General features: G+C 41.6%; 1 protein-coding gene across 3 annotated transcripts in view; it reads right to left on the minus strand.

Moving 5' to 3' along the window:
- PTPRO (protein tyrosine phosphatase receptor type O) overlaps positions 1–25686 on the minus strand; it is a 100615-nt gene that overhangs the window by 23858 nt on the left and 51071 nt on the right. For all 3 annotated transcript variants that reach the window (XM_075210860.1, XM_075210859.1, XM_075210858.1), the window contains exons 11-16: positions 24601–24752; positions 18939–19059; positions 18635–18774; positions 13035–13167; positions 7318–7438; positions 3137–3205 (exon numbers count right to left, since the gene is read on the minus strand). In XM_075210860.1, coding sequence (XP_075066961.1) covers positions 3137–3205; positions 7318–7438; positions 13035–13167; positions 18635–18774; positions 18939–19059; positions 24601–24752 — 736 coding nt within the window. The remainder of the gene's footprint in view (positions 1–3136; positions 3206–7317; positions 7439–13034; positions 13168–18634; positions 18775–18938; positions 19060–24600; positions 24753–25686) is intronic.

A 25686-nucleotide genomic window follows, 5' to 3' on the forward strand; every position in this document is an offset into this window, starting at 1 on the left:
TAAATGCAGGTTAGGCACAGCCCTGCTCCCCATTTAGGAGTAAAGTGGAAAAACAAGATTTCATTTTTAAGAACCAAATTATTTAAATCAGATAAAGGAGCAGAGAGGGTACATTTGTGTTCCCTGATTTGTGGGAGGACATGCGGGTGCTGGAGATCTGGTCTATAGTCATAATGTAATGCATTTTGCAACTTTCAGTTACAATTATTTGCACATTTCCAGGCATATGCAAATAAGTGGGGTCTTAAATGACCCCTCAATCCCATGATTAATTTAAGACAAATCCAAGACTAAAACGAGAAATTTGGAAATTGTCAAACCAATGAAGGAGTCCTGGAGTGATAATTAATTGACTTTAATGCGATGATATTACTGTTTCCACCTTGTGCATTTTCCGGTTTATTCACAAACCATAAGCTAGGTGCAGATTGAGTTTGCAAGGGGTGCACATTGAAATGTGTTAGACTGACAACTGGATGCTCTCAACACACTGTTTGCAGTTTGTAAATGAACATGTATATTCTCTAAGGAGGAAGTACTATGAAATACTGTCTGTGTGCCCCACGGGAGGACCCTTGTTGTCTGTGCCGCCCCATAAATAAATAAGAGGATTCTGTGGCTCTATAAGGAGAAAACTATTTCAAGTCTGATCTTTTCTATTGTCAGCTGCATTGGAACATAAATGTTGAAAAGGGATCAGTTAGGGACCCTTTGTGATTGGGTGACCAGAATATCCTTGTCTGTGGGGTTACCTGCTTTGTCAACGCTTCAACCCAATTGATTCCCTTACTTAGGCCTCATGGTCCAACTTAGGCCTCATGTAAATATTCCACTTGATAGTCAAAATAAAAGGGCTTTTATTACTGATCTACTATAAGACAAAGAGTTTCAAAGTCATCCCTCTCTTCTCACATTCAGGTGGATTAATAGACAATGTACTAGAGAAGGTACTAGGTCCCTACTCGCTAACATCCTATTGATGGAGACAGTGGTGGTAGCGGATACTCCTCTACATATTGTGGTCCTGCCCTAAAATTGCAACTTATTGAGATGAAATGTCAGATCTTGTAAGTAAGGTGACTAATATTGCCATCACCAAGAAACCCTAAGTCCTACCTGCTGGGCTTGCCAGTCAACAGCCTGGACAAATCATACAGACAAACTAGTAGTCCTGATTATTCATGTGGTCATGTGCAAGACGGCTACTCACTGTAAACAGCCTGACGCTCCCTCCATGTATTTGGTACTGTCACCTACAAACAGGGAGTCTATGGTATCTTTTCAATAGAACCCCTACTCAGAATCCCTATGGACCTTCACTTCTAATGTAATATTCAAAAGACCCAATTAGATCTTGCACAGGATTTTAAATCCCTCCTACATGTAGGACAATACACAATTTCTATTCAACTTGTAGGCCAGCTGAGAATCCTAGAGACTGGGACTATCTGCCACTATCACTTTCCTCACTCATCGTTCATTAAGCTTAATACGATCTCCAACTTTGCCATTTCCTTTTTAAAACCTGTCGTCATTAGTAAATATACTATGGTAGCATTTCTAACTGGCAAGTTGTACTTGTAACCTTATGCTATGTTCTAATCAAAACATCACAGTGTTGATACTTGTCATGTTTTGTCACCTTGAAATGAAAATAAAGTGTAAAAGCACAAATTGAATGTATCCATCCATGTGTTGTGCTGAACACAGCAGATGATTAGGTGATAATAATTATATGTTGGTTAGTCTTTCCAAGGAAAATTAATTAGATTCAGGATCTGGCAGACGAAAGCATTGCAAAGGCACCAGGAATAAAATGGTTAAATATAACCCAACGTTACTCCCAGGTTCCGCTAACAAATTATTGATGAAAGACTGGGATTCGGGGGTGCATACAATGAAGAACACCCCTCTACACAGACACATTGAGTGACATCTGTTGCACTTGTTGGCAAAAGTAAAAACGCCCTTGTTAGTAACACTATTGGAAAACCTCATTCATTCATTTACTTATTTCCAGTAAGCTAGTGAGCAGCACCCTCTGACCACTTTGTCTGTCTGTAACACACAGTCTTGTTTTATTACTGCGTCTCTTCCCAATTGTAAAGTGCTGCAGGGTATGTTGTCATACAGGATATAAATACATTAATAAATACATTTTAATAATATTGCTTCACGTGAATTACTGCATCATTTATAGCTTAAAAAAGTCAGGAGATTGAGGGGATATCAGGCTGCCTCCATTTCACAGGTCACCAATTTAGAATTATATTTTTTATTTACATCCATTTATGTGCAAATATGAACCCACTTCCACTTTGAAATGCGACTAGAAGACACAAAAATTATTGGAAGAGGTCTGATACTGCAAACCCAGAGACCGTGTCACATTATGGCTGCTTCGTCTAATAAAAGGGCGATTCCTGGAGAAATGCGCACTAGTCACCACTTCATAGATCCCCATAGATCCCCTCCAAGCAAAATCAACAAGTTTTAATGAAACAGAAATCCTAATGCGACAAATGAAAACAAACTTAATAGTTATAAAAATAATAAAATAAAACATAAAATATGTGGACAAATACAGTGTATTTAATACACTTTTATACAGAAGCCATGAAAATGCGTCAGTGTGACAGATATTATGATATGACACAGCGACATCTCCTGCTCAGATGCAGTTCTGCTCCCCAGACTTATTTTGAGAGATTGTTTCATGCAGAAAGCCTCTGATTGTAGTCAGCTAAATAACGAAATATACTGTCCAAAATAACACTGAAGGTTACATTATCCTTGTATGTAACTGATGCAATACTCTGCAAATACAATTTGGATACTTTCAACTTAAATGTAGTATTTTCCTATGGTTTTGCATTTGTATGCAGAATCAGACACATCACTGTGTCCAGCCCACCTTTCACTATGACGCCCCATCCCAAGCTGTTGATGACCTTGCAATTAACTCCATATGGAAGTTCTATCTTGTTTGTATCTCCGCAAAAGCTGCAGTAATAGAACCATTGCATTATAAAGGAAGAAATGGCTGTTGTGTTTCTTGCATGCATAAATAACTCTTCTGCTTCTGCTAACATGTAAAAGGAGAAGAGAATACATTTCTTTATTGGTTGACACTCACCAGTTGTATGGAAGTTTCCCATCTCTCTCCAAAGTTGCAAAGTTGACAAATGTTCCAGCCCCACAATCCCTGTTTAAAAATGATTGATACATTGTTACTACTGTGTAAACTATAGGTCTAAAGAATTTCAGCTAGGCCAGAACTTCTCTCTTAGGGGGGAATTCTGGCGCAAGTAACGCGGCGCTAAATCTATTACCGTTAATACGGTAATTTTAACCCTACTTCCTGGCCGCGGCTCAGGGAGCTGCGAGCAGAAAGCCGGCATTGAAATTACCATATTAACAGTAATTATGCGCACTATTACCGTAATATCGGTAATAGTGTGCGTTACTTTCGGCAGTAACGCAGCCATTGAACTCCCCCATATGTCTTATTGAAGCTAACAGAAACAAGACTCTGAAAAAAAATTTAGATTTTCAACAATTTGAAGAGATTTGGAAGCACAAGCAGCAAATACTTTATTTCTTTAGCACCAACATATTCCACAGCGCTATACAATCAGGGAAAAACTCTAGAATGCCAACTAAATACTATAACAAACAATGAAGGTGAGCGCCCTGCTCAGAGATGATATGGGATAGAAATGATTGTTTGGTACCAACACATGTGATCACATATAATGCTGTGTGCAGGGCCGCCATCAGAGATCATGGGGCCCAGTACGCCCCCCCCCCTGGTGAGCCCGTGCCCGGTACAACGGTACCCCCTGTACCCCCCTGATGGCGGCCCTGGCTGTGTGCATCCATCACCCAGATAGTCTCTATGGACATAAAGTGCTCTGAGAAGCAGAAACTGGAGAGGAGACAAACTGGACAGAGGGTTGTACTGTGACTAAATCAGGAGTGCGTTGTGGACGGCTGATACAGGTGATAGTGGATTGTTTTATCTGCTAAACTTGTCTCTCATTGTCCAACTTCCTTTCCGTCAGCTTCACCTTATCTCATGCTCAACGCAGCGCTAGACGCCACGTTCTCCGACAATTCACGTCTTCTATGCTTCCCCCGATGCCTCTTTCCCACCTTCATCAACTCCCCTTTCCTCCCTCACAGTCCATGATTTTGCCACCTACTTCAAAGACAAATTCAAATTCAACACCATTCGACAACATAATTCCTCATTCCAAATTTTACACCCCACCCACCTTCTCTCCAGTAAGGACAAAATCCCTGCTCTCATCTCATCCTACAATCTTCCCTTTAGAGGATTTTAGGGGGGTTTCCCCCCCCACCTCAAAAAAAAAAAACATGCAAGAGAGCTGCTGCGCATGCGCCGGTGCATGCGCAGCAGCTCAGTTTCGGCAGCACTGTACTATACATCAGCCGCGGCGCTGTCAAAGAAGCATCAGCGGCGGTGCTGTAATGTACACAGCACAGTGCCAATATGTGGGGCACTTCGTTATCGGAGGGGAGGGGTTTCTGGGTCCCCCTGCGTGCGCCACTGCTTTAAACTTATTCTCTCTCAACTTCTCTGCTCCCTCCGTCACTGCATGGCCACCTCCAGCACCTCTTCAACATGTCTCTCCCCACTGGCACATTTCCTTCCTCCTTTAAACATGCCCTTATCTCCCCAGTTCTAAAGAAATGATGTCTTGACCAAGCTGCCTCCCTATTTCTCTTCTCCCATTTGCCTCCAAACTACTTGAGCAGCTTTTGTAAAACCAATTATCCCCCTTTCCCCTCCTCCACCTCTGCAATCGAGCTTCTGCCCCCAACATTCCAATGAGACTACTCTCACAAAGTGACCAATAATCTATTTACAACAAAGTCAAAGGGGTATATTTACTAAACTGCGGGTATGAAAAAGTGGAGATGTTGCCTATAGCAACCAATCAGAACCTAGCTTTAATTTATTTAGTACATTCTACAAATGACAGCTAGATTCTGATTGGTTGCTATAGGCAACATCTCCACTTTTTCAAACCCTCAGTTTAGTAAATACACCACTAAGGGTCTCTTCTCCATATACATATTCCTGGACCTCTCTGCTGCTTTCAACAATGTTGATCACCCTTGTTTCTTACACCCTGCAACCATTAGCATTCATGACACAGTTCTTTTCTGGTTCACTTCCTACTTACCGAGATGATCCATTAGTGTCTCTACCACTGGCACATGTTCACCTCCACTCCCACTATCTGTTGGGGTCCCACAAAGTTCTATTCTTGGCCTCTGCTTTTCTCAGTATACCCCTCTTCTCTCGCTTAACTTATTTGATAATTTGACTATCAGTATCACTTCTATGCTGGTGACACACAGATCTACCTCTCCTCCCCTGACCTCTCCCCTTCTTGTGTAACCACCTGTCTCTCTGCTATCTCCACATGGATGTTCCAATGCCGCCAACAGCTCAACATGTCCAAAACAGAACTCATCATCTACCCTCCTTCCAGAGTCACCACCCCCCTCAAATGTCCCACTGTTAGTAGCGCCACAATTTTCTCCCATGAACTTCTATTTCGCTGATGTCTTTAGTGGCAATGGGAGGATGCAGGAGATATTTATGAGAATAATTATACAATATTTTTCTAGGGATATAAAAAGGGATTGAATGTGGAGAGTGAAAGAAAGTTCAGAATCAAATATAACCCAAAGACAAAGGGCTTGTGGTTAGGGAATGATGGTTGTATTGCTCAAACATATAGGGCCTGATTCATTAAGGATCTCAAATGAAGAGGATACTCATTTCAGTCTCCTGGACAAAACCATGTTACAATGGAAGGGGTGCAAATAAGTGTTCTGTTTTACACATAAGTTAAATACTGACAGTTTTTTCATGTAACACACAAATATCAACTTTAAATTTCAGTGTACAAATGAGCTATCAAATATTTGTGTGTTACATGAAAAAACAGGAAGTATTTAACTTATGTGTAAAACAGAACACTTATTTGCACCCCTTCCATTGTAACATGGTTTTGTCCAGGAGACTGAAATGAGTATCCTCTTTATTTGAGATCCTTAATGAATCAGGCCCATAGAGACTTTAGGTGTGAGGGTGTTAATATTATTATTGTAGATGTGTAAGGCACCATAGTATTCCTCAGCGCCGTACAATATGGAAAACAGGACATGCATACAAAAAGGACATACAAGGCAGACAAAATAAATGCAGACTTGAAAACAAAGGGTATGGATGACCCTGCTCATTACAGAGCTTACATTCTAAGTGGAAGAGGACACAGCTGAAACAAGAAGAGCGAGTGTGGAGATTGGAACAGTGAGGGTGCATTAGTGTGAGTAGTATTATTGAAGGAGGGACCACATAGAGCCTACAGTGGACAGATTAAGTTAGACAGACAGAGGACATGACAGAGGAGAGACAGGAGCTGATGTTAGAAGAACAGGTGGTGTAGGAGACGTAGAGTTGGGTGTCATCTATATATAGGTAGCGCTGAAAGCCAAACCTGCTGATTATGTTTCCAAGGAGGGAAATACAGAAGGGATCCCAGTACTGGACCCTGGAGAACTAACTGAGAGGTGGAGTGGGGAGGAGGTAGATCCTCAGGAGACATTGAGAGAACGCTCAGAGATATGAGGAGGACAAGCATGGGCTGCTCTGGCAGTAGTTTCACCACTGCTTGTAACTAAATCCACACTGTAAAGACTTGTGACCAGGCCTGACATGTAATACTAGAGATTAATTGTTTCTTAAATAAAAATATATAGCTGGTCATCCTAATTCTTGGTAATGGAAAGTGATTAACAGAGCAATGAATATCCATTAGTAAATGAGTCAACAATCTTCCCTGAGATAAGCAATGCGGTCCCCTTTCCTCCACCGTCCACATTAACCCCTGAGTTACCACACTGCCCTGACAAGAGTGAAGCAGTATCGTTTTCTGAGCGGAGCCTGCGCTGGCCATGTATTCTCAGAAGTGTTCTCTTGTCTGTTCAGAGCAGAGTGGGGTGGTCCAGGAGGACACAGTGGCATTGTCGGACACCTACCCAAACTTGGGCTTTGGACCCGTCGATGCTCCTACCTATGGTTACTACAGAGAGAACACGAATCACTGAACGCTTGTAATAATGTTTAACACTGACATCTGAAACCATCTAGTAAAACTGTTTTGTACTAAACTTGGAAAAAATATTTACAGTTTTTATGAAATATTCCCACATAAAAGCAGTTTCAAACTCCGACCAATTTTCTGTTACCAGCGTTATGTGTGATGTTACAATTACCTCGACATTTGAAGATGTTTTCGCCGTAACACAATTAGAGTCACCAGCAACAGTCCAATGAGCAGGATGCTGAGGATAGCCAGCAGCGATATAACCACAACATTGGGGTTCACTTCAGCAACTAGAAGGCAGAACAGAGGTTTAACCCAAAAATTCTCCTTTATACAATGCAATGCAATGAGCCAAGATAGAAAGATGGGTAAAGGTATTGAAGGGGAATATGCTGCTTTTCAGAGCTCAAACTTCCAGCGATATCCATATTTTCAAGAGCACCATTTCATACTCCATTTATAAACTGGCAGTTTGCAAATTTTATAGCCTACAAACAGAGATAAGGACAATCTTTTCATTCTGCTGTGTGATACAGTTGGGGTAGAACTGGGAACACGTGTGGCCAAATTCCGCCTGCAAAATATCACAGTAAAATGCGGAACAATGCGAATATTTTACAGAACAAAATTTCGGTCATCTCTATTGAGAACTATCCAGGGGGGGTTCCAACTGACAAATTCGAGGGGTGGTCCCAGATTTGAATGATTTTTTCCTGTCAGTAGAAATGTCCTTATTTTTCTACATTGACTGACTGCACAGTAAAAGTTTTTCTATTATGAATGTTTGATACAATTCTTCTATTCCTAATCTATTTATAAATTAATCTTTATTAAACATGAGAAATTCATTTCTCTGAATCCGTCTTGGGGACACTGTTACCTTGGAGTTGAGGTGAGGGCACATGACCTGGGTACTTACTGGTTAAAACTTCTGAAACTGAAGTTACTCATCTATCCCAACCCAGCTCCTCCTCAGTTCCTAGTTCACAAAGCCCCAAAGTATATATAAAACAGAGAAATACCAAACAAACACACAGTCGAAACAAACAGCCGAAACCTGAGTGAAAAGGGTGAGAACGCAGTCTCCCCCAGATGGATTAAGCGAAATGGATTTAACAGTAATTATAAAAATACTCTATTTTTCTTAGATCCTATCTGGGGAACACTGCTACCCTGAGCGCATGCCATACCTGTCCCTAGGAAACCATCAGTCACAGATGAATGCAACACTTTCTGTCCAAAGCTAACATGTTAGGATGTGAAACAATGAAAACTGTAAAATCTGTTAAACGTGTGGACAAAGGACCAGGTGGCTGCCCAACATAGCAGTGCGGCTGAAGCCTTGTCACGAACCACCCAAAAAAAATTCACTCTAGTTAAGTGGGCAGAAACATTTTCTGAAACCGGCTGACCTGCTAAATAGTGGACCTGATCCATTTTCCTATAGTCTGTTTTGATAACGCCCAGGATCACCTCAAGGGGTTCGGCCTGACTGACTCCCTTCTGGCTCTCAATGACGCGCAAAGTCCTATCCAGGTAAATCCTAAGTTCTTCTCAGAAGTTGCAGTACAAGTGGGGCTTTGTAGGCCTCCCTTTTTGGGATTTGTAAATTTCCACTCTCCAAGCATGAGTCACCTAAGACCTTGCTGAACTAAAGGTGGAAAGTTCCTCTTAAAACTTAGTGTGCAACATGTGTATTATTGCATAATAACCTGTGTTTACATGCATGGTAAATGTATCCTATGACGATTGTAACGTTGACTTTAAAAGAACTATCTGTAATACCAATTATTAGAGGAGTACACAGACTTGTCTGTTCTGCATAAACATGTTAGACACCATTACACCTCATATGGTCCACTCTGTCCTTAAGACTGGACATCTGACCCTACAATCCGGTGGAGTGACTCGGATTAGCCTGACCGTCTGACCCGGCTGGAGACCACAGGACTTGACCACACACCAGAGAAGCATGCAAATCAGAAAGGAACTTGTCCTTACACTATCTGATCTGTGGTTAGCACTGTATGCTCTGCACGTGGTAAGGAAAACAACTGCTATTCAAACCACTGCAGGTGGTCTTGGTGAGTAGTAAATGTTAGGACTATGGTTCACCCCAACTGAGGCTGGATGTTTTTATATCTCTTAGCCTGTGAGATACAGATCTATAGAAAAGATGTGCATTGTATCCTAGTCTGCCAATGGGCACCTCACTGGCAGTGCAGCACAGCCCTTTTGAATTCCAGCACTCAGTCTCGTGGTTCCAATTGGGTGTTCCAGTCTAAGTTCCGGCAGGGTTCCTGGCGGTTCCAGATTGGGAAGTGTTCCACTTGGGTGAAGGCGACCCCTTCGAGTTCCGGTAGTGACGACTGGCGGTTCCGTGCGGAAGCTGACACTCTGGTGGCGCATTGCTCCAGTGAGCCTCGGTCGTGCACATGGCAACTGGTCCTTGGGATTCCGTGAGTGACCCCATAGTGAGAAGATAGTTTTTCAGTACGACCTGGGTGACTGTTTTAGGATCAGCCCTCCGGAGTAGAACGTGAACAACGGCTGGTGTTCCCCGTAGGTAGAAGGAGGAGGCTTAGGGAGTACACTACACCCAGTTTATAGTAAAGTTGCGTTACCCGACCATTAGTTAGCTGTTTGTGTTAGGGTCAGGCCGCCTGTTAGCTAGTGTTAGTTGTGTGGGTTGTATATACTAGCCTCACTGGTAGAGTAGAGGGAGGCTGTGTGTTTTCTGTCTTCCACAGGTGACGGAGAGGAGCAGGAGAGCAGGGACCAGAAGTTGGAGTTCCCGGGTGAGTACAGCTCTCTATTCCCACTTCTGGTTCGGCTCTCACCAAAGGGTGAGTAGAGTATTTGGGGCGGGACTGGTCCTGGTCCCAAATACTCGTAGTCCCACGCCCATGGCAAGAGCAAATCGAGGTGGCGGCCAGAGAGATTGACTTGAGTGTCTCTGCTCATTGCCATGGTCTCGGACACTCCTTCCCTGGTAGGCACAGCCTTAATTTCTGTTTCTTCCTCAGAGGGGAGGTGAGTGAGGTAACAGAGGTTCGGTTACTGGTCTGCTGGGATAGGACAGTGGCCGGGGACTCAGAAGCAGACGGAAGGTGGTCATCGTTTGAGAGGTAAGTTATCTGTGTGCGTCTGTATTGTTCCCTGCAGGCGTTACACCAGTCTCTGTCTCCTCATCTGTGCCTCTGGCGGTGGTTTTGGTGTAATGTGTGGAGAGAGTGGTGGGGATGGTATTGTATTAATGTATGGGGAGAGGGGTGGCATGTTGTTGGCTTATTGACACAAGTTGTTTTGTTTTAAATCTAACATTTGGAAACCCCCTTCTAGAAATCCTGTATTTGCCGCTGAGACAGCGTTCTGCATCAGACATCAGTGCGTCTCTACTGAGCCTTAACTGCCAACCAGGAGATTATTTTTATTTTACAAAAGTCAAGTTTGTGAGGGTGTGCAAAATGGGTATTTTTTTGTGGTGGTGGGGCAGTATGTTAAAGCTTTGCCTAGGGTGCTGAGAATCCTTGCGTCGGCCCTGCACGCAGGTGTCCTGGACGAACCCCAGTATTTAAATTGTGTCTTCTTAAAAAATAACTAACACTACAATGTTCTTTGTTGGGCACAAAGACCCCTCTGACCCTTGCACTTCTTGCTACATCACTTCCACTTGACACAGTAGAGATCTGCATCAGATTTACATTGCTGGCTAGTGGCAGATTCTCAGCATTGTGAGATGGATGTATGTCTGTTTTATTTGCATTAAATTCCTGTCCTGTGCATGAGCACCAAATAAACAAAACAAAATACACATACAGCCTTTGTCATATCTTACACAAATGCCTCCTAATGCTTTGAGAGGTGCTACGGGGAGAGAAGGGGAGGTTCAGCATATGCCGAGGACAGATAGGGCAGAGGTGGAACTAGAGGCAGATACCTGTCAGGAGAGGAATCTCTTGAGAGTGCTGGAGGGGAGCAATGTCGACGATGATGATCAGCAGCACTATCTGACTGGCTTATTGCAGATTGTTCTTCATTCATTACTGTGGTGTCTACAGGGCCGGATTAAGGAATTGGAGGCCCCTGGGCTAAGGGGGCCTCCATTCTCCTGTGAGGGCCCCTCCCCCATGATCCGAGCTGCCCGCCCCGCCCCCCCGGGCACTTACCTCCTTCTCCGGCGCGAGATCTCCTCAGTAAGGAGACTACAGCGCACTGGAGAAGGACCGCAGTGAAAGTGCTCAGCAGCACTGATCGCGCCGGGGGCCCCCCTGCCCCAGACCGTTCAATACTGCTGCTGAGCACTTTCAAGGGCCCCCTGTATGCCATAGGCCCCTGGGCTGTAGCCCAGTTAGCCCTATGGTTAATCCGGCCCTGGGTGTCTATAGTATATGAAGTTGCCGCCACTTCATTACTTAATTGATGTTTCCATTTGGACTATAGCAGGAAAGCCAATTCCCATATTGGGCAATACAGTTACAATATATGTTTCTACTTATATTAATATTAAACAAAAACAAAAATCTCAGTATTTACCCTCAAACTTCCAATGTGTAAAACCTCAAACAGGAGTTTAACAGGAGTTTGAGATGGGAAAATGCTGAAATCACTTTCACACAATGTACCAATCTCCAGTGCAAATAACAGAAAACCTGATGCTTAACAATAGAAAAGATACAGGAACACAATGATCAAGGTAAGTAGGGAATCTACACACTATTATATAATAATAATAATAATAATCTTATTATAAGTTACAAGGGGTTTAGTAGCATCATTGAGATCTCTCCCTTTAGGATGTAGCTCTTATGAGCAGGGCCCTTCTCCCTTCTGTCTCTCTACCTTCTCTTCTGCTCCAACCTCAATATTTTTGCTTTTCCTGGAGCATCTGAAGTCTTGGTACTACTCGTTTATTGTTCTGTACTGTTATTCCCTGTACTGTCCATTGTTTGTACTGTGTTTGGCGCTGCGGAAACCTTGTGGCGCCTTATAAATAAATAATAATAATAATAATCTCCGATTTTTTTACAGTCACTCTCTATGAACAAACGTCTCGCATTTCATTCGGAGACACCGAAACAGATAAAATCAGACAAGTTGGGAAAATAAATAAATTCTCTGACCTACAAAAAATAAATGAATGTAATGTTATAAATTGAGAGTGTCTTACCATCATTAAACATCCTATGGGCCTTGATCTACCTGCATAGAACACTATGCAAATAACGGTTACTGAATTGATGTGGAGCCATAAATCTGTGGATATTTTTTAAAACATTTCTCAGCGTAGTTTCCATAAAATAAGTGATGATAAAGATAAGCTGTGATAACAATTATATGCTAAAACGCTCTCTGTGCCCTTCACCTTGCAGTAACTGTTATATGTGATGTTTCCACCTTGCCTACACCACTATATGAAGAACAACCTTGGTATATCCTGTGTGAGCAGAGACCAGGCCTGCCCGCAATGACGGGGTCCCACCAATGAGTGTACCTACACTGTGGGAATAGAGAGAGCTGCACATCTACGAGTCTGTAAGTCATTGCTGGGCAACGTTAAATAGCTGGAGGGCCAGAGGAGGTCACATGACTCCGAGGTCTGGGGGGGTGTGCAGGTGAAGGCTTGGCGGGCCACCTGTTGCTCACTGCTGATGTCAATGGATTCACCATCTAGATCATAATGTTATGAGCTGCCCCCCCCATACACCAAATTAGGCAACTTCCTAACATCATAGTGTGACTCACTCTTATGGGCATTGCATTTTCTGTGACCAGACGAGAGCTGTCTCTGCACTATAGACAGTGGGTAAGCATAAAAAATAAAACAAATAGGAAATTCTGTATGAAGTTTGTTGTGCACTTAACTCATTGCATGGGTTAACTTACCTAACGTAGAGACTGTGATATAAGTAGGAAGACTGGGGGTGCGATGACTCACACTGGTGATGCTGCAGTTATAGGATGAGCCAGGCAGGAGGTTGGACATTGTCACTACGTGTGAGAACACGGTCACAGAATCCTTAAAATTAATAATATATTTGGTTAGCGATAGAGAGATGTGCATTCAACATGAATAATAACAGAAGTGGTACTGTGCAGTCCTGATGACTAATCACAGTACTTTCATTTATATTCATCATAAAGTAATAAGTTGTACAAACATACGGAATAAACCCAGTATGGACATTTCCATCCAGCATACAGAAGAATATAATAAATTATAATAAAAGAGCAGAGACAGGACCCAGTAATTTTGCACATACTAAAGAAGATATGTCCAACCTTGCATCGTTCAGTTTGCCCTTATATTGTATATAATATATCTTATATTGTAAATTCCTATAAGGAAGACATCTTTTTATTTCTGGACACAAACATTTGAGCTCATTAAACTCAATCACAATCATTAAGTGTGCCCCAAAACACCATGGCTCTCACTAGTACGTGTCAATGCTACGCCCAGTGTTCACCGCTGCCTCCATGTGTCACATCAAACCCCTCTTCTACCACCACTTCCAATTAGATAACGGCTGTACAAGGAGGCTGCGCTCTTCCGTTACACAAACAAAATAGGCAGCTCTATATCGTTAGGGTTATAATAACTCTCATTAACCTATAAAATAGGTAAAACTGTAAAGCACCATAAAACTATCAGTAAAACTCATTAGGCCAGATTTATCTTTGAACACGTACACCCGTATTCAATTACAAGCGGATCGGAAGAAGCGTCTCCAGCTGAATACGGGTGTGATAAGACCCTAACCAGCCTGTCCCTCGTTTCTCACATACTGTGGATTATAGCATGTACTTTTTATAGCCTTTGCTTTTGTTCCCCAGCTCAACAGAATACAACTGCAGTGTCTAATTACAAGGTGGATAAGAGGCAGGGCCGGTGCTAGGGTCCTTGGCGCCCCAGGCACACTTTCAAAATCCGCTGCCCCCCCCCCCCCCTCCCCCAGGCACACTTTCAAAATCCGTCCCCCGGCGGTCGCCGCACAGTTTTAAAGTAATTTTAATTCTGTGGCGCCAACCAGAGCCCGGCGCCCTAGGCAACTGCCTAACCTTGCCCAATAGGAGAGCCGGGCCTGATAAGAGGACATTGTAGTTCATTGTAAATATGTATATTGTTTATTGTATATTGTTGATATGGCAGTGAGGTTGTTATTCATTTTCCTTAAAGTGAAGCCAGATGGGTTATGGATAGGGATCAGGTTGCAAGATACTGGTGAGGGGGAAGGCTAACTAGTATCCATTGTTCTCACAAGACTACTCCAGACATTTGGTCTACAATCTGGCAGGGGAGTTTCTGGGGAAGTACAGCTCATCTCCACTCCCCTTTCCAAACCCCCTAGGGGTTTGCCCAGGGATGGAAAAATACTATGGAAATTTGACCCTAGATATAAGGAGCCACTGTAGGAGAAAGGTGATATTCATTCTGGGATTTGATTCATGGAAGGTGCAGTGTAGCTGGTTTTGAATTTTCATCTCTACCAATGGACTACAGCTGCAGCTAAGAGAAGAACTCTATGGGTCTTTAAGTCAGGACATCCAGGTGACTGTAGGTCCTTAAGCTAGTGGGGTAAGGGACAGATGATGTGGTAAACCTGCCTGGCATTTATTTACTGTGTGTATATAATAATCTAGTGATTGCTTTTATTATATATTATATATTTACACACATACATATATACACACAGTTCACAGTGGTGGAAGTGGGGGGTATATACGGGGTATGTCATACTGTCACTTTTCCTTCTGCCTTCATTGTACATTGTATCACTATAACATTCCTGTCACTTACATTATATATTACAGATGTAGAGATGTACACTGACCCCCATGTTTTGGTTTTGGTTCTAAAACATCTTTGTGTTTTGGCTTTGTTAGCGGTTTTGCACCAAAAACATGTTTTGGATCTGGATTTAAAATAAAATTGTGAAAAATAGATAAAATTATGTGACTGAGCTGTTTTTGCTCCTTTAATACTATTTATAGCATGAACATTCATGTAAAGTCTATTTTCTAATGATCTCTTCTATTAGGCACACCAAACAATAGTCATTCCACCCTGGAAAGCATAAACCGGAAGTGCAAAAACTGGAAGAACACAAACAGGTTTTCACTATAACAGCCAAAACTCAAGCAATTCCTAGGCGGGTCACTAGGACACCTGACATTTTAATCTGGCTCCTATTTAGCAGACAGCATTATATGGTTCCTCTGTATATAATTCTGTGGGGAGCTTTATGTGATGGACAAGAGGATACAGGACCTGATTCATTGAGGAGAGCAAAGCAAAAAAAAGGAGTAGATTTGATCCTAGACAAAATCATGTAACAATGCAAGGGGTGCAAATTAGTTTATTATTTTGCACATAAGTTAAATACTGGCTGTTTTTCATGTAGCACACAAATACTTGATAGCTTTATTTTACAGTGAATTTTAAAGTTGATCTAGGACATGCCCTACCCCAACTATAAATCTGTCCCCACATTTTAAATTCACCTCCCCCTCCAATGCAACATGGTTTTGCCCAGGTACAAAGTTACTCATTTTTTGCTTTACTTTCCTTACTGAATCAGGCCCACCGTGTCCACCTCAATACAGCATTGGGGAATGTTACAGTTGTTAAACACCTAACACAGATACTCCAATTACTAAGTTACTTACCTAAAATGAATTGGATAATTGTATGGTATCAATGTTTATAATTAAATAATTGCCTTCATAAATTATCTAACTTCTTAGGACATCATCAAGCCCTGCTTGAACCTAATTCGAACTTCTAGTATTTCATGTATGTATGTGATTACTGATTTTCTTTAGAGATAATAATAAACTAATACATATAAGAAGAATTCTGAGTATCACATTTGATATGAGTAGTAGTTGAATCAGAGGATTCATTATATTATACGTTTTCTTTTTCATCTACCCACTTATGGCTCCCAGTGTGTGATATTAACACACCACACACACAAACACATTTTTAATCAATTTAGCTGATAACTTGATTTTATTGTCAGTAATAATTTTTGAAGTATTAATAAAGATTTTTATTTTTAACTAATTGTTAAAATTATTATAGATGTGATGCATAATTGGAACATATTGATGCTTAAATAATATTAAGATCAGTGCAATATTCTAAAATAAACACTTTTCCCTTCTTTTCTTTATCAATTTAATATGTAAAATGGTAGCACCTCCCGCCATTGAATTTTGATTAAACATAATATTACAAACTCAAAAGGGGAGATGATCTGGAGTAAATCAATTAAATTTAATTTATTCTAGTGCAACCGTTTTTCTTTCTATTAAGGATATAAAATTGTTAGAAAATTGGCCCATCAAACACAGCACATGTAACGCTCCATATGTGGAAATGTCAGCACTGTTTCTAGAAGTGTAGAACATTCATTTCCTGCTGCTGTAATTTCACAACTGTCATTTGGACATGTTTACTCTGGGCTCATACCTCTAATGCTGCGTTCACATTGCAGCCCCAGCAATATCCTGGATATATGAACCTGGGATATTGCCGGGTGACTAAGCCTTCCACCCCGACAAAATCCCGGGTCGACTGGGTTCACACAAGAGGAGCTTTGTCTCCTCTTGTAATGTTGATTTTTTTTTTACCTTTCAATAGTGTTCGGTGAGACCCAAGTTGAAAAAAACGGGTCTCACCATTCAGACTGGCATCTACCCAGACCCGGATAGATGCAGGGAATCCGTTCCCACTCGGCCTCGGACTGGATCGTCGGGGCCCCTCCAGCAATAACCCAGGTTTTCGACGCAGTGTGAAAACAGAGTATAAGCAATGAAACTGAAGCATCACTACTGCTATAGAATATATATATATATACACACACACACACACACACATACACACACACACACACACACACACATTCATATCCATATACAGTCATGGCCAAAAGTTTTGAGAATGACACAAATATTATTTTTCACTAAGTCTGCTGCCTCAGATTTTATGATGGCAATTTGCATATACTTCAGAATGTCATGAAGAGTGATCAGATGAATTGCAAATAATTTCAACGTCCCTCTTTGACATGACAATGAATTTTATCCCAAAAACAACATTTGCACTGCATTTCAGCCCTGCCACAAAAGGACCAGCTGTCATCAGGTCAGTGATTCTCTCATTAACACAGGTGAGAGTGTTGATGAGGACAAGGCTGGAGATCACTCTGTCATGCTGATTGAGTTAGAACAACAGACTGGAAGCTTTAAAAGAAGGGTGGTGCTTGAAATCATTCTTTTTCTTCTGTTAACCATGGTTTTCTGCAAGGAAACACGTGCAGTCATCATTGCTTTGCACAAAAAGGGATTCACAGACATGGATATTGCTGCTAGTAAGATTGCACCTAAATAAACCATTTATTGGATCATCAAGAACTTCAAGGAGAGAAGTTCAATAGTTGCGAAGAAGGAGTCGGGGTGCACAAGAATGTCCAGCAAGCACCAGGACCGTTTCCTAAAGCTGATTCAGCTGTGGGATCGGGGCACCTCCAGGCAGAGCTTGCTCAGGAATGGCAGCAGGCAGGTATGAGTGCATCTGCACGCACAGTGAGGTGAAGACTTTTGGAGGATGGCCTGGTGTCAAGAAAGCCAGCAAAGAAGCCACTTCTCTCTAGGAAAAACATTAGGGACAGACTGATATTCTGCAAAAGGTACAAATATTGTACTGCTGAGGACTGTGGTAAAGTCATTTTCCCTGATGAATCAGATTTCAGATTGTTTGGGGCATCTGGAAAAACGCTTGTCCAGAGAAGGAAAGGTGAGCGCTACCATCAGTCCTGTCTCATGCCAACAGTAAAGCATCCTGAGACCATTCATGTGTGGGGTTACTTCTCAGCCAAGGGAGGGGGCTCACTCACAATTTTGCCTAAGAACACAGCCATGAATAAAGAATGGTACCAAAACATCCTCCAAGAGTAACTTCTCCCAACCATCCAAGAACAGTTTGGTGATGAACAATGCCTTTTCCAGCATGATGTAGCACCTTGCCATAAGGCAAAAGTGATATCTAAGTGGCTCAAGGATCAAAACATTGAAATTTTGCCCATATCCAGGAAACTCCCCAGACTCCCATTGAGAACTTGTGGACAATCCTCAAGAGGCAGGTGGACAAACAAAAACCCACAAATTCTGACAATCTCCAAGCATTGATTAGACAAGAATGGGCGGCCGTCAGTCAGTATGTGGCCCAGAAGTTGAGTGACAGCTGCCAGGGCGAATTGCAGAGGTCTTCAAAAAGAAGGATCAACATTGCAAATATTGACTCTTTGCATAAACTTAATGTAATTGTCAATAAAAGCCTTTGACACTTATGAAATGCTGTAATGTTACTTCAGTATAACATAGCAACATCTGACAAAAAGGTCTAAAAACACTGAAGCAGCAAACTGTGAAAACCAATACTTGTGTCATTCTCCAAAATGTATTATTATAGATTATACCTTTTCAAATTCAATCTGTGCAGGGTCTAAGCACCAGCAGAACACTTCAAAGTAATCAGAGAATCCTTCTTCCACCCACAGAAGAGTGAACGATGTCTGTGTCTTGTTCACGGCATACAGAGACTTTGGGGGAACCGGTTCTGTGGAAAAGAATAATGGCAGAATGGATTTTACAGGCAACTCCTAAAAGACCCAGCACAAATCTATTGGGAGTAGCCGTTGTTTGTTCCACATCTGATAACAATTGGCAAATTGCATCCAAACAAAGGACGTCTTGTAGCGGAATTTGACGGATGATTCTTACCAAGTCTAACCAGATAAGGCAGCGACGTGTTACTGCTCCTCTCCGTACAGGCGGTCACAGTAATGTTATAATTGTCCCCAGCAGGTAGACTCATGGCTGCCGTCATGGTGTTGCGGGACACCTGAAACGCCAATGACAGAATCGGTATAAGCACAGACACCTGTTATCCTGCTATTCTCTTAAATCTCTGTTCCTTTATGTGTAGTGAGTCATTTGTGGAATCAGCAAAACACAACTCTCAAGGAATAATGCAACAAATAAACCTGATTGTCAGCTCTTAAGCACAGAGTTCCCAAAGGATTAAACGATAACAGATGACCCACACACAGCATTAATCCAGTTATGAGATAGTGGAATGTGTCAGTGACTATGTATATAATATGTATAAACGATATATGAATATATAAGTATAGGTATGTGTGACATATTGTATACAGTTATAAGAGCACCACATATAAGCTGCACAAGATTCTATCACAATTCTACAGTGTTACAAAATTACTTTACATAGACTTTATAGTATGAAGTTCACACAACACAAGAAGGGATTCAGGTCATTAGTGACAATACCAGAACAAAACTTCACCCCTGGAATGGTACCGAGAAAGCAGGGACAGTTGGTAATCATACTTTAGAAGGGAGGGCAGAGTTAAGATGTTGTGGGCACAGTGGTTAGCATTGCTGTCTGTGGGCATGGGTTTTATTGTGACCGGGCCTATGTCTGTGGAGTTTGTATGTTCTCTCTGGGATTCCTCTGGGTGCTCCAAAACATACTGGTAAGTTCACTGATGTGTATTTACACTGTACGTTCCAATGGGGCAGGGACTGATGTAAGTTATTACATATTCTCTATACAGGGCTGTGTAATATGATTGGTGCTTTTATAATAAATAGTATTCATTCCCCTTAGTAAAACAACTTTTAATAGTCCCTAATAAGAGTTAAAGCTTGACAATAATATCCAGACTTACCAAATTTGTGAAATGAAATTCGGCTGAACTTAAAAACCTTAAAAAGTAAATCAGTTTTTGTTGTGAGGCTGCTTTTCTTTAGTACTGCTTGTTACTATGTGGAAAGATTACTGAGAGTAAACCTCTTCATAGACAGCAATAGCAACTGTTCCTGCTGCAGGTTATAAAACACTAAAGTAGCAGATCTGTATCTACATAGAAAACTCAAGTGCTGATAGTGCACAGTTTATCCTTATGGCTTATTAATTAATCATGAGATTTAGGAGACTGTGTGCATTACAATCTTGAGTATGAAGCTTTTGATTACATTTGCCTGGAAATGTGTTTCTCTGCAGAAGTACACAAAGATATAGTACCACATCCAATCATCGCCAGTCAGGGCTGGTGCTCAATTCAGGTGTTTGGGAGGAATGAAAATTCCTGTTTGGCTCTTTTCAAAATAAGGAACAGCCCTAAAAATACACCCTCTCCACCTATCTCATTTCAAAAATCTTCAGCCAGAATATAACATTTTGATTTTGCAATACTAAGTGCACACAGGATGCACTGTAATTCGTTTATATGCATGTTACCAGTTTTCGGGTTTAGGGCTAAGCTACAAGGTTGATCTTTGGATGTACAATCTCCAATAATCTATTAAGAGAGAGCACTTGTTTCCTATGAGATCTGTAAGACACGTAATCTGTCATTTTGTAATGAGATCACCTTCATTCATGCAATGCTGGTGTTTCACTTAATTCTCTAGATTCGCCCTTAACCACCAAAACCTTCCCAAACCCAGAGCCGCAATGAGGCAGGTGCGGGCGGTGCCGTCGCCCAGGGCGCAAGGCCAAGGGAGCGCAGCAGCCGCCCGCTACCTGCCTGTGAACCTTCAGCCCGCTACCTGTGTTCTTATCTCATCGGAATCAGTGGAACGCATGTGTTCCACTGGGATGCGTCTCTCCCTCTCTCCCTCCATACACAAGTGTGTATGGACATATTTTGGCAAATCTGGTAGAGAACTGGCCTATGGGCCCGACTGCCCTTGTGTATGGGCACCTTAGGGATATTACAGGTCACAGAAACTGAACGCTGAGTTTTTTTTATACAGGATGGGGAACTCTGAGTGACTTCTGATACTCATCTTAATTTACAGGAACTGGTATGTAATTATCTTTATCACACTTATTTAAATTCTAAAAAAAAATATCAATTTGTTAAATTGCTTTTAAACATTACTAGTATTCAGACTATTCTATCACATTGTAATCCTACATGTTATACTGTGACCCATAACTTATTTCCACTCACTTTCTTCCTATCTGTGCTCTATGAATGAGTGAATTGCTCTATGAGTGATCACATAAAAAATATAAAGATTAACCCAGGACGGTTGGTATCCCGAAATTTTCGCTGTAGCGCGCTCTCTTCTTCTTGTTACTCCTTGTTATCCACTGGTAGCCATCTCTATCTCTATCTATCTTAGATGAAATACCTGTCTTGAAAGTGATTACTTCTGACTGCAAGTTATAACTTATGGACAGCTGGTATTGCCATGCTGTCATTTTTTTGATTTAAAAATTTAATTTTGCGTACAAATAATAAATATAACAGAATATTGACACTTACAAAAGCTCGCTTAGCTTTTATTAATATTATTACAGCATGTTAAGGGACTTCAAACACACTGCGATATTGGACAACTGTCCTAAATGACTACAATGACCAATCATGATCCATTAAAATATATAAGCTCATTAATGGCCTGTTGGTAAATGTAGTGGACAGATGACCGTTCTCGGCATGTGTGTGTGACTGCCAAAGGCACTAATGGGCTCATGTTCCGATGGAAGTCATCCAGTATCCTGATGTGTGGCCTAATTGTACAGTGCTCATGTTGCTTGACTCTATGACCAAGAGACAGGATTGCAGCATCTGGAGACAAACCTGTCAGATGCCAATTGGGACTCTTGAAAAATGCAGGCACACAATCATATGGGGTCCTCGTGTGGGCATATTAAAGATGGCCACACATTGGCCGAATCTGATGCTAGACTTCAGCACCAAGTGACAGACTCATTATCTAATTTGGACAGTGGGTGACACTGGGGGCATTACTGCGGCATAATATGAATATAATATTAAATAACAGATTTTTGTCAGGTAAGGTATTCTTTAATATTTTAAAACTCTTTCTTATAACAATCTAGTTTTGTGTATCTCTTTTATTGTTCCTATTTGAGTATTAAGTGCATGAAATATTAGAATACCTTTCGGTATATATTTCTGCATACCTTAAATGGTCAGTGGGGCAGAGAACCGGTATATATATATATAATGCATTTACAAATATGTGTAACAGAATTCTTTCAGTAAAGTGCTAGCCACACCCTCACACTAGGTTGGCCACACCCACTTGGCAAATGTCACTCCTACTTTGATGGGGGCGCTGGTGCTCTGTCTCGCCCAGGGCACTAAAATGTCTAGTTACGGCACTGCCCAAACCTTCCAACATGTCACCCAGAAACCACTCCTGGTTTTTCAAATTATTTTCCAGTTGCAATAACCTGATTGATTTATATTAAATGTTTGTAGTTATTATTTCCAGCTTTACACAATAGGAATACACAGTAAGTGTGACGAACAGAAGCAGAACATTGAGACTCAGATGACTAAAGCGTCATGTTACATTGTGTCACGTTACAGCAGGTCATGTTCTATCTACACTAGGTGAAGTTTTATTATTGTTTTGTTTTCCCTTTGACTGTATGGTGCACTGACAGATCCAGGGGGGGTGATCGGGGAAATCGCCCCGGCTGGCAGAGGCCTGCTGTCTGTGGCCGCACACTGGGCTTGAGTCATTGAGAAGAGCAATGCAAAACAAAGGAGTAACTTTGCATCTAAGTTACAATACAAGGGGTGCAAATTAGTTTATTATTTTGCACATAAGTAAAATACTGGATGTTTTTTCATGTCGCTCACAAATACTTGATAACTTTATGTTTACACTTAAATTTAAATTTGATATAGGCACGCCCTACACAAACTATAAATCTGTCCCCACATTTTAAATTTACCTCCCCCTCCAATGCAACATGTGGAGAGTTACTCCTTTGTATGCTTAGCTCTCCTTAATGACTCCGGTACACTCTGTGCGCAGGTCCGTGACGGCAGAGTAATCACAATCAGAGCGTCCCAGCAGCCTACTCTGCCGGCCGTCGCTGCCATCACGGACCTGCCACAGGCAGCCTTACCTGTCAAAAAGGGGGCGGTGTCTAACCCCCCCCCCCCCCCAAAAAAAAATAATAATAATAAAAAAAAAATTCTAGATCTGCTTCTGCTGTGGTGCCATACAAATAAATGATAATAAACTAGGGATCTTCTCTCCCACAATAGTGACTCGCTCTTTTGGACGGTAGCGGCAGGTGGCGATTCCAATGTTTGGCCCGGATAACCCTTCACTCCTCCTAGAAATCAGGACGTTTTACGCTGTACCACTTAGTGCAAGGAAGATTAATCCAGCGCTGAGTGGAAGCTCAGTTTATATAAGAGGGGGCTGGAGATATTAATTCTCACTGTGCATCAGCCATGATCATTGCTGATTCAATATCTGCTTAAATAAAAGCAAGGTCTGTGTGGGTCTTAAGAACCTTTCACCTGCATAGTCTGGATCCTAAACTAGGGATACTCGGGTGATTTCAGACATACAATATATTGCAATTAATGGCTTAAGGAAACAAATCAGTGAAAAGCCATTTTATTTGATTAATCACACACAACTCTTCATTTCTCTACTTCAAGTGAGCTGTTCGGAATTATTTAGTATGTCTTAGAGAGAGCAATTAATCACATATCCCATTAAGCTCTAAGAACAAGTCTAATTGCCTGAGCTGGTGTGAGATGATTAAGCAACAAGATCATTGCACAACGCCGTAAGTAGAAATTGCTTGTGTAGCAAAGGACATTAGTCACACAACAACTAAACACTACTATGCGATTGCATAACATTGCGTTACTGTTTGTAATTCTTTTCCTTTCATACACATAAAATGCAGTAAAAACACATTCACATATATTTTTTCATGTGGATTTCATGAAGATTTCTGTGGCTTCAATTTCCTATAAATGAGCAGATTATCTGGACTAGAAACAGGAAGAGTCTAAACTTCTGGCAGCAAAGACTGTGACTGAGACATGTAAATACGTGATGTGATTGAGCCATTACAGAGCCAGGAACAGTAGCACATGGAGCTGATAACACAAATCTTTGTTTCTTACTGTACATGTCAATGTGAGTGCAGTAGTTCCAAAAACTGGGGAAAATGTAATGTTACGCAGAACAACAATTGGTATTCTGTCAATTTAGGAAATAAAAGCAAATATCTGGTTGGTTGCCATGGAAACACAACTTCTTCCTTTGCACCAGTTTTTGTAAACGTCTACCGTTTAGGTGCCTTTATGGAACTAGTCTGCTAAAGATTTACTTTGCAATTATGGTACTAAAGTTCTGTATGTAAAAATGTGGGTGAAAAGCAGCTTATTGGTTGGAGCCGGACCACACCAAAGGTCAGATGCTCTTACAGCTAATAAAAGCTTCTGCAAGACAAGTGCTGCCTGGGAGACATTTCAGGGTCAGTGCAGTTGTCACAGAGACTACATTATAATATATTATATACAGTATATTACATTCTCTTGTCAGAACACAGACATACACTTTTCTTGATCCTTTTCTTTCCATCAGCCGTCACCTGCCAATGCAACATTCTGGAATGTGACAGATCAAATGTCTTCTCCCCATATCTCCAGGTGATATAAAGGAGATTCTTCACATATTCCACATGGGTGATCTGAGGGGCTACAGGAGCTGTGAATGGAAAGGTGAAGGGAACAGATTGAACAGGGAATATACACATACTAATAAATTATGGATTTTAATTATAAATGTCTAATAACAAACTTGTGTAAAAACTTGTTGCTTATGTGAACATTGCAGACTCTTTTGCGCCCAAAGTCCCACTTATCATGAAAGATGCAGGATTGGCGAGCATGCAAAAGATAATTTGGGGCTCAAGGCATTACCAGCTATTGTGGAACTATAAGTACCAGCACTCACTAGCAGCCACTGACAGAAACATCAAGCATCAGCAGGCCCTTCCAATCAATCATATTGGGACTGGACTGGGACTTGCCATTAGCCAGCATGGGAAAGCAGCAGGAAATCAGTGCAGACGCTCACAGTTCACAGCTGCGTCAGATTTTATGGGTAGTTTTTTCTACCACTAGATTACAAGAAAACAAGAACAATAAATGATGTTTTATTTTAAAATAAAGTGTTGAACAAGATTTATTAAATTATATTTTATTTTAAAATGTGTCTGTTTTATTTACTTATCTACATGTTTTGCAATAGGCAGGGGTCTTAGGGCATCTCCGTACATTATACTGGGGTCCCTGTGGTGCCATGGGTTACCCACCAGGGTCCCCAATCTCTAACCCCGGCACCCACAGCCTGTTCAGTGCAGTACCAGTCATGTCTAGGAGGGGCCAAAAGCCCCGTTCCCATAGAAAGCAAAACATACCCCAACAGGGGGACCAGCACCATCTGTCACCACAACAGGATCCAGCAGATTCCTGCGATGACCATGCATATGAACTAAACTAATGTGTTCAATCAGGGCCATAGAGTGGCCGGTGCAGCTGCCCAGGGCGTAAAGCTGATGGGGTGCAATGCCCACCCGCCATATGCAAAATGAGCAGCCCCTCAGGACAAACCATCAATGCGCTGCAGGGTTGTTCGT

Source organism: Mixophyes fleayi, chromosome 4 (genome assembly GCF_038048845.1).
Source record: "Mixophyes fleayi isolate aMixFle1 chromosome 4, aMixFle1.hap1, whole genome shotgun sequence".
Taxonomy (NCBI): Eukaryota; Metazoa; Chordata; class Amphibia; order Anura; family Limnodynastidae; genus Mixophyes; species Mixophyes fleayi.